This window comes from Anopheles cruzii, chromosome 2, assembly GCF_943734635.1.
Source record: "Anopheles cruzii chromosome 2, idAnoCruzAS_RS32_06, whole genome shotgun sequence".
Taxonomy (NCBI): Eukaryota; Metazoa; Arthropoda; class Insecta; order Diptera; family Culicidae; genus Anopheles; species Anopheles cruzii.
This window is the reverse complement of record NC_069144.1, coordinates 10,032,944-10,042,891: the sequence shown is the minus strand read 5'-3', so window position 1 is coordinate 10,042,891 and position 9,948 is coordinate 10,032,944. Positions and strand designations below refer to the sequence as shown.

At 51.5% G+C, this 9,948-nt stretch overlaps 2 protein-coding genes across 2 annotated transcripts in view; one reads left to right on the top strand and one right to left on the bottom strand.

Annotated features, from left to right (window-relative positions):
* Positions 1–728, bottom strand: part of LOC128278395 (multiple epidermal growth factor-like domains protein 6) — a 5,635-nt gene extending 4,907 nt beyond the window's left edge. Inside the window, exon 1 of the mRNA XM_053017124.1 lies at positions 74–728. Coding sequence (XP_052873084.1) covers positions 74–728 — 655 coding nt within the window. The remainder of the gene's footprint in view (positions 1–73) is intronic.
* A 1,109-nt stretch (positions 729–1,837) lies between these two features.
* On the top strand, positions 1,838–2,866 carry LOC128278394 (uncharacterized). The gene is made up of 2 exons (XM_053017123.1): positions 1,838–2,281; positions 2,348–2,866. Exons 1-2 carry the CDS (start codon positions 1,838–1,840, stop codon positions 2,864–2,866), a joined length of 963 nt encoding a protein of 320 aa, XP_052873083.1.
* Positions 2,867–9,948: the final 7,082 nt, after the last annotated feature.

Below are 9,948 nucleotides of genomic sequence, written 5' to 3'. Positions count from 1 at the left end.
GGATTGAGTGGATTGTCCAGCAGCGGGCAGCGGGTGTCGGGCGTACAGAGCACTCCCGGGTTCGGCCCCGTACAGGCTACGGTCGGATCGCAGCAGGCCACATTCGGGAACTCGCAGCGGCGCGTCTGCGTGCTAAAGTGTTGCCCCGCCGGACACGATACGACGCAGCGGCTGCCGAGGTCGCACTTGTAAAACAGGCCACAGTTTGATTCGTGCGCAAACACGGTCGGATTGTTCGGGTCTTCGTTGATCGGGCACCGGGCGTCGATTACGCAGTTTGGACAGAGTCCCGGCACGCACGGACCCGGTGGCGCAGGCGTGACGGGTGCTGGCGTAGGCGTCACCGGCCCTGGAGGGGCCGCTGTCGTAATCGGCGGATCGGACGGTGACGGTGGGCACGTCACGCCCGGTATGCAAGGATCGTCCGGAATGCACGGGACGGTCGGATCACAGCAGGCCCGCCCCGGCCAGTCGCAGGCCAGTTCGTTCACGTTAAAGTGCAGGCTGGCGGGACAGTCGTACTCGCAGGCTTTCCCGTTGGCACACTTGTAGAACTTGGCGCAGTTCGGGTGCGCCAGCAGCAGCACCCCGCCCGACGGGTTCCAGTTCAGACATCGGCTGTCTTCGGTGCAGTTGAAGGTGGCACAGGTAACGCCCGGCAAACACGGATCGGTCTGGCCCTGCACGAGGTGCAAGGCGGCGGTGAGCACCGCCAGGTAACGTATCATCGGAGGCGAACGATGCGCTGCGCTTCTCGAGAGGCCGCTGAGCTGAGTTCGACCTGGCTGGGCTGACTTAGATCGTCTAGATTGGGTCCCAGAAGTTTTATACTATCCACGCCGTGCGCCACGCTCTGCCGGGGCTAACTGGCTAAGATTCTTTTTATGTTTCCCCTCCGCAGGGCACGCACCGAGTTCCATGGCTGACAACCCCGGCCAAAGTACCCGCTGACGTAGATAGGCGACCACTCTGGACGCGGAAGTACGACGAGCTTAAGGGAAGGAAGCGCATTACCGTGTAAGCGCCACCGAGAAAGGCCGGCCGGGGCGGGAGGCGTGCCGTAGAACGGTAATGGCCCTGGAGAAGGTTCTAGCGGCGTTGGCGGCCATGGCGACCAACTTCTGCAGCATTACGTTCCCTCGGAGACGGCGCTCGAATTGCGGAACGTCTTATCTTAATTATTATCACATGTACGCGTGCAAAGTTCTAGTTCATGTTCACGTCCCATCGCCGGACAAGGTTCGTCCCTTATCGGGTCCTCGATCGGGCGATTGGAGTGATGACTGGAGTTTGCCAAATGTTCGTTCACCGGGGCCACCCATTGAAGGTAATTGGATGTGATGACATCAATCGGTGCAACCGTGGCGTAATCAGCGCCACACCCGGGCCGATGGTCGACCACGCGGATTCCAGAACTCCCATCCCGTCAGGTGGGCGAACAACCACAAGGAATTACCTGCAAGCTCAAGCAACAAGAGGTCAGTTCTCTGCAACCCAAAACGTAGCTAAGAAGATCACGTAGTCGTAGATCCGTCCATCGATACCTGCCGGCCCCGATGTATCGTGTTTGTCTTTTATCACACAAAACACCCGTCCGCGATATCGACCTGCGCCAGGAGATGATGGCCTAATTGGTATCCGATGTTCGGCATTGGCGCATGCACAGGCTTCGCGACGCTTTCGGGGTCCGAGACCCATTAATTTGAATCCCGATACGATCTGGGACCAGTGGACCCAGAGTGGACCGATCGCCGATCAGTTAGGACAGGACTATAAAATGGTGCCGCCGTGCGGCGTGCCGAATTAGTGTCCCAGGCACGGTTAAGTGTGGAGAAAAATGTGGCGCAGTCTGTTGATTCTACCGTTCGTGGCGCTGGCGGTGGTGGCTGGGGCCTCCATCAGCATCGATCCACGCTGCACCCGCTACAGCCAGGGGATGACGGCGCAGCTCTACGCTCACCTCCAGGACTGCCGGAAATTCGTCATGTGCGATATGGGCGGCAACGGGCGGGTTATGGCGTGTCCGCCAGGTCTGTACTTTGACAACGCCGAGCATGCGTGCTCATTCGAAACGGTCGGCTGTACGCATGGTGAGCTCGAAGAGAATCCTGGACCGGTCCCGGTCCCACAGCTGCCCAGCGTTCCGTATGCACCGCCAAAACCTGTGCCCGTGCCCCTGCCAGCACCCGTGTTTGTTCCTTCCATTCCTGTCATCGTTCCGCCCGTTGTGCTGGAGCCTCCCAAACCGGGGGTCAGCGAGTCACTCCAGCACCTGCAGAGAGTACGTTCGATGGCTTCGTAGTTCGTGAGGACAGTTTATCAGATTGATCCATTTTTCGGTTTGCAGCAATGCTGGGGTCAACCGTCGGGAGACGTGTTCTCGGTGATGGAGGACTGCGGTCTGTACGTGGTGTGCCTTGGCAACAACAACGCCATCGTTTCACGCTGCCCCAAGGGGCTGCTGTTCGATTCGAAGCGGCTGAGCTGTGAATTCTCCGAGAGCGCCATCTGCTCGACGCCTCGCGCGGACGAGACCGAGGACGCGAAACCGTACGCTATGCCGGACGCGGACCTGGCCGAGGAAGTGCCCCAACCGCTGGTTGTCGTTCCCGAGGCCGTGGAGCCGCAGAAACCGGTAGCACCGGTAGCACCGGAGTATGCTTTGCGCATCCTGGAAAACTATCCGCCGTGTTTGGCCCGCGGTGACCTTTCGACGACCGCGGAGCTACCGCACGCGGCGGACTGCTCGCTGTATCTGGTGTGCGTGGGGCGTGTCGCGATCGAGAAGCGGTGTCCGGGGGGCCAGCACTGGAACGCGGACCGTGGCTGGTGTGACTTTGCGGCCCAGGCCGGTTGCAAGCTGTAAGTTGCGAAATAAACACATTAACAGAGCGTGGTTTTGCGCAGAGAATGAGGATACACGTGTGTGCTTCGTGATGGTCAAAGGCGAAGTGACAACACTTTATTTGACAGATGTCATATATCGATGTGCTGTAAACTGAGGTTATTATGGACGCTAACGGTTACTATACTTCAACAAAACAATAGGCAGGCTGTTTTTTTTTATAGAAGAACGGACCGGGCCGTATTTATTAAATTTACTTAATAGGTAGCTTAATGTAACATTCTGAGATTATCTTAATCGATAAGTGGCATTTCCTCCACTTCAGAGTAGCCTTATCCCGGGCTAGCCCGGCTGTAATATGTCAACTATGCATTGGATGTATGTGTTGATGTACTATTGCTGTTGTTCGGTTTGAGTTGTAGTTTTGTTTCAGCCTCATTGTGCTGACTATGGATCATTTTATGGCCAATAGGTGGTATACCAATTTTATTTGTGGATGATGCTGTTCGCGGGGCGTATATTTTTCCCGACGTAGCCGTATCCCGTAGCCCGATGTAGCCAGTGTATGCAGTTTCTTCGGTGGCTAGAGGCTCTATTGGTAGAAAGTAGATAAGTTTAGTGCATTGCGGTGTTTTTTGTTTTTTTGATTTTGCTGTATCCTTTTCTTGGCTCCCTCTATAGAGGAGTGGCCATCGTTGGTTTTCCAACGCCTCGAAGCGCTCGAGGCGACGGTCTTCTGCCTGTGATTGTGACGCAGGTGCCGGGGACGCGATCGCTAAACGACAGCTGAGCCTGTACAATCAGATTAGACAGCGAGCAAAAGAGCCAAGGAAGTATTAAACAAAACCACGTACTTCTAACTACGGGGGTAAACAAACTAAACATTCAAGCTAAATCTACACATTAAACAGTAAGGGATGAGAGGACAAAAGGAAAAGGGCATGGAGATTCTAAAGGACAATTCCATTCTCACAGGCAAAGTTATAAATAATTTTTAGATAGGCGATGTCGCGAGCCCCCAAGATGTCGCGCACGGGAACCCCTACTGTTCTCCCTAAGGACTCGACGGCGCTCAGTAACGACGGCCTTCCCGCACTGTAATCGGCACACGACCATAGAAGATGATCCATGTCACCGTAGCCGTCGCCGCAGCCACAAACCTTGGTGTCGGACAGCTTAATCCGCTCCAGGTGAGCGTTCAACGCGTAATGGTTCGACATCAAGCGCGAGACCATGCGAACAAACGCTCGGTTCACACCGAGGCCAGTACACCAAAGCCGCAAGGACACTTGCGGGGAGATAGAATACAGGAACCTGCCGAGTTCGTCCTCGTCCCATAATCTCTGCCATTTTTGGAGACAGAGTTGTTGTGGAAGGTGGAGATACTCAGATGGGTGGAGTTCCCGCTCAAAAATGTCACCCTCCAGGGCGCCCTGTTTGGCCAGATTGTCCGCCTTGTCGTTGCCTGGAATATTGCTGTGGGAGGGCAGCCACACCAGTGAAATTCTGTATGACTTGTCAAACAAGGAGCTTAAAACTTCTAATATTCTTCGAATAAAGTAGTTTGAGCTCTTTACCGAGCCCACTGTTCGTATCGCCTCCACTGCACTTAGGCTATCAGTGAAGATATAGTACTGGTCAGGAGGGCTGGCACTTATGAGGAGAAGCGCGTAGAATATCGCTGCCAGTTCAGCGACGTATACTGTGCAGGGCTGCTTTAGCTTAAAAAATGCCTCAGTTACTGGGTTAAACACTCCGAAGCCAGTGGAGCCTTCTATCAGGGAACCGTCGGTGAAGTAGGACTTTTCTAAGGGGGTGTTACCATACTTTTGCACAAAAATGTCTGGAATCATCCTCGGACGAAGACTTACAGGGATAGTCTTAATTTCCTCTACCAAAGAGGAGTCTATATTTAACAATGAGCTGTAGGATTCTGGGAGGATGGTACAGTTTATTGCTTGAGGAGCACTAGGGTGAGCCTGAAAAGAAGCAAAGTCCCGGTAGATGCTCATAATGCGGGATTTGGAGCATGCTTGATCCAAGGCTTGGAAATTACTTATCAACGACGGGTTACTAGCTGTTGATCTTATGAGTACGCGTAGAGCCTGCTGTTCTAAACGGAGTTTTATTGGCATAATGCCCGCCATCACCTCGAGCGACATTATGTGGGTAGATGTCATGGACCCGAGGGCGATTCTTAAGCATTTAGACTGTATTAGTCTGATTTTTTCCAGCGCCGTCTTGGAGGCCCAGTGGAAGCTAATGCATCCGTATTCCAAGACAGAGCGGATCGTAGTTTTGTACAGTCTTATCAAGTCCTGTGGGTGTGCGCCCCACCAGAACCCCACGATTTTGCGCATAAAATTGATCCTTTTGACACACTTTCGCGCTAGATGCGAAAGGTGAGTGTCCCAAGATAACTTGTTGTCAAACCAAACACCTAGGTATTTGAAGGAGTCAACAACTTTTATCTTTTCGTTGTACAAGAAAAGATCAAATTTGGGTTTGTACATCCCCTTCGTCACATTACCGGGAGTATTGTAGCAGAAGGAGTATATCATCATTTCCGTTTTCGATGGGGAAAACTGGATCCCTAGGTGGTTGGCCCATCCTGTTAAGTTATCCAGGGTGGATTGTAAAGGGCGTTGCATTCCAATGACGTTTTTATCTGAGACTGTGATAACTGCATCGTCAGCCAGCTGTTTTAATTTGCAGCTGGCCGTGAGACAGGAATCGATGTCTTTTACGTACACATTGTATAGCAGGGGGCTCAAGCAAGACCCTTGTGGGAGTCCATAGAAGTTGGTCAGTTTAATCTGCTTACGACCATTATCGAAATACATTGTCTTCTCCGATAGGAGATTTGAAATAAAATTGTTTATTTTCGGTGGAAGGCCGGCGGTTTCGAGTTTTTGACATAGTTTGCTGATACTAACTGAGTCAAATGCCCCTTTGACGTCAAGAAAAACCGAGGTCACCATCTCATGCCGAGCATGGGCCAACTCTATTTCGGTTGCTAGGAGAGCCAAGCAGTCATTGGTTCCCTTGCCCTTACGAAAACCAAATTGGGAGGCGGAAAGTATTCCGTTGGACTCGAGCCATCTGTCCAGTCGAAAAAGGATCATCTTTTCTAATAGCTTACGCAAGCACGATAGCATTGAGATGGGACGGTAGGAGTCGTGCTCTGATGGCGGTTTACCGGGCTTCAGGATGGCTATTACTTTTACCTCTCTCCATTCCGGCGGGACGATATTATGATTGAATAGAGCATTCAGAAGTTTCAATAATCGTATCCTCACCGGGTCTGGCAGGTTTTGCAGAAGCTTGTTCCTGATCAGGCCTAAGCCTGGAGAAGAGTTTTTGCCGGAGAAGAGTGCAAGTGAGAGCTCTAGCATGGTGAAGGGGGCATCCATATGGTGATAACCGGGCAGCGCATCTCGTTCGAATTTCTGCGCGGGAACAAAATCGGGACAAATTTTGTGGGCTAGGCCATCAAGCCAGTCATCTGTAAATTTCTCGCTCTCATTAGGAAGGGGGGTTCTTTGCATCCTTTTGGCCATACTCCAAAGCGAGCTGAGCGAGGTTGAGGGGTTGAGGCTGCTAACGTATTTACGCCAGTAACCCTTTTTCTTCGCTTTTAAAAGATTTTTACACTTTTTCTCCAGCCCTTTATACGTTTCGTATAGTGACGCGGAGCCAGTGGTAAGGTAAGAGCGAAATGCTTCTCTTTTCGCCTGGAATGCTGCCTGGCAGTCACTGTCCCTCCAGGGAGTTGGGGGTTTTTTAAACACTCTGCCTTGGGGGAGCGGTCTGGCTTGGGCAGCAAGGGCGCACTTGTTAATGGATGCGACGAGAGTGCAGTATTCCTCGAGAGGAGGTAAATTTTCTGGTACACTCGACATTGACGCAGACAACAACTCGCCATACTTCCTCCAGTCGATGTTTCTCGTCAGATCACAGTTGAAGGGCCTGTGATTCGCTATAGGGTTCACCCTGTTAATTGAAATTTTTATTGGGAGATGATCACTGCCGTTGGGATCCTCGATGACTTCCCACTTAGTCACGAGACGATCAGGAAGAGCCGAGCATAGGGACAAGTCCAACGCACTTGCACGTGCCATAGGCATAGCCACCCTAGTTGCCTTTCCAGAGTTAAGCATTTTCAGGTTGTTATTGCTACAAATGTCAATGATGACGGGGGCGAGGGCGTCGTCGAAACTGCCTCCCCACTCAATGCCGTGGGAGTTAAAATCACCCAGAATAAAAAGCGGCGCAGGCAAAGACGCTGCAAGGATCGTAAGATCATTTCTGATCTTAACAATATCAGACTTGGCTCTTGTTGGGGGTATATAAATCGAAGCGAAGGCCACATCAAGATCGCCTACCTTTGCCTGTATAGCGACGGATTCGACTATTTCCTGCCGAGGGATAGCGATCCTACAGAAGGTGTGGTTCCTGCTCAGGCCAATTAGCACCCCTCCGCCGTGCCTGTTGCGATCTTGTCGTATAATGTTATATCCCGGGAAAAAAATGGAATTGTCTGACGAGAGCCAAGTTTCGGATAGGGCAAACACGTCACATTCGTGTTCGCCGATCAAAACCTTGAGGGAATCTATTTTACTGAAAAAACTTCTGCAGTTCAATTGTAGGATGGTAGCCATTTCGAATTTATTTATCAAGCTGGATTACCATGCCTACTGCTGGCCATTGGGCTAGCCAACGGCTGATGGCACCTCTAACTAGAGGTAGTACCATCGGGACAAAAATCCCTAGATGAGAAGGGAGATTTAGAAAGGACACCAGAGACTCTAGGATCTCTGTAAGGGAGGGGATAGGCTCTCTACGGAAGGGCCTAGGTTCCTGGGTGAAAGCTACATTGATCTTCCTTTTCGGGAGGGGCGGGAAGTTCTCATTGCTCGTGGAAGGGACCGGGGTAGTATTAAGGGACTGAGGGACTTTGGGAGAGTTTGATCCTCGCTCAGCTCGCTTTGGAGTATGGCCAAAAGGATGCAAAGAACCCCCCTTCCTAATGAGAGCGAGAAATTTACAGATGACTGGCTTGATGGCCTAGCCCACAAAATTTGTCCCGATTTTGTTCCCGCGCAGAAATTCGAACGAGATGCGCTGCCCGGTTATCACCATATGGATGCCCCCTTCACCATGCTAGAGCTCTCACTTGCACTCTTCTCCAGCAAAAACTCTTCTCCAGGCTTAGGCCTGATCAGGAACAAGCTTCTGCAAAACCTGCCAGACCCGGTGAGGATACGATTATTGAAACTTCTGAATGCTCTATTCAATCATAATATCGTCCCGCCGGAATGGAGAGAGGTAAAAGTAATAGCCATCCTGAAGCCCGGTAAACCGCCATCAGAGCACGACTCCTACCGTCCCATCTCAATGCTATCGTGCTTGCGTAAGCTATTAGAAAAGATGATCCTTTTTCGACTGGACAGATGGCTCGAGTCCAACGGAATACTTTCCGCCTCCCAATTTGGTTTTCGTAAGGGCAAGGGAACCAATGACTGCTTGGCTCTCCTAGCAACCGAAATAGAGTTGGCCCATGCTCGGCATGAGATGGTGACCTCGGTTTTTCTTGACGTCAAAGGGGCATTTGACTCAGTTAGTATCAGCAAACTATGTCAAAAACTCGAAACCGCCGGCCTTCCACCGAAAATAAACAATTTTATTTCAAATCTCCTATCGGAGAAGACAATGTATTTCGATAATGGTCGTAAGCAGATTAAACTGACCAACTTCTATGGACTCCCACAAGGGTCTTGCTTGAGCCCCCTGCTATACAATGTGTACGTGAAAGACATCGATTCCTGTCTCACAGCCAGCGTACACGGACAGCGTAGTTAACATCTTCCTGTTCGTTTTCCATATCTGCGTAGTTAGCATCTTTCTGTGCGCTTTCCATATCTGCGTAGTTAGCATCTTTCTGTGCGCTTTCCATATCTGCGTAGTTAACATCTTCTGCTGAGTCCTCGAGCTGTGTTAAGTACATTTCGGGTTGCCTTGGAATATCTTCACCAAGCGTCCATTCCAGAATAGTGGGTTTCCCCCCGTGACGTGGTAAAGTGTGTGAAACACTCCGCCTTTTGCGACTCCGGCCCCAACATGTTGGGTTCCGAACCATCCGCGTTTCACCACACTATACGTGCCGTCAGACAAGTCCATGAATCGTTCCTGTGCTTCGACAACTTTCACGCTGGGGGTCATGTGTATTCCACTTCTAACAGCTCTGGACTTCATCACGAGATCACACACGGTTGGTCCAAGGTTAAATGTCCACACCAGGCACGCTAAGCCAAACCCAGCAACCTGGTTGATTGTAAAAACAACCGCCACTAGAGTCCAAGCCACAATGTTGCATTGTATGTTCGTCAAGTCTGTAAACCCGTCAATCTCAACTCCAGAGGGTCCAAACCGAGCTGAGTAAGAGGTTAAATCCTCGTTAGTCGTTTCTAGCTCCAACCCCCTCGGAATTTCTAGATTCGCCACGTGCCGCAGCTCTAAGTTCCCTAAACCAAGATCCTCCCCGAATGTCAGCCAAAGAAAACCCACTAGGACGCAGAGGCCTGACATGGTCTCTAGCTTCCATACGTAAGCCACGTAAGCCATCGCGAGTGACATTAGAAAGATTATGCATGGGACGGCCTCCGAAGTGCCACAGTGGAAGAAGTCCGGTGAGCTGCTCCTGCAGCCTAAGGGCCAAAGCTTCCCGAGTCGCACCGATTGTCGCAGGGAATTGAACAACGAGAACCTGCATCGTAGCCCCGGGGTGAACCCGAAGCCCTTCGGAGACAGGAGCTGTGAGAAGACCCATGGGGTCCCAAACAGCAACGCTAGTGTTACCATTGTGCCTTTCCAAGCTCGCACGAACCCAATTCCAAGCAGCACGATCTCGCCCATTCCAATCTCTTGGATGTGACAACTCATATACAACACCAGCATGGGTGCAGCCAAGTCTAGAACAAGTGATGTCCACTGATTGTCCTTCAGACGGACCAAGCACAGGGAGTACGCGAGCACCATGGTTGATTCCAGGAGGCGGCACGGAAATCCTTTCCGGAGCAAGTGTCCTATCAACAGTAGGTGTC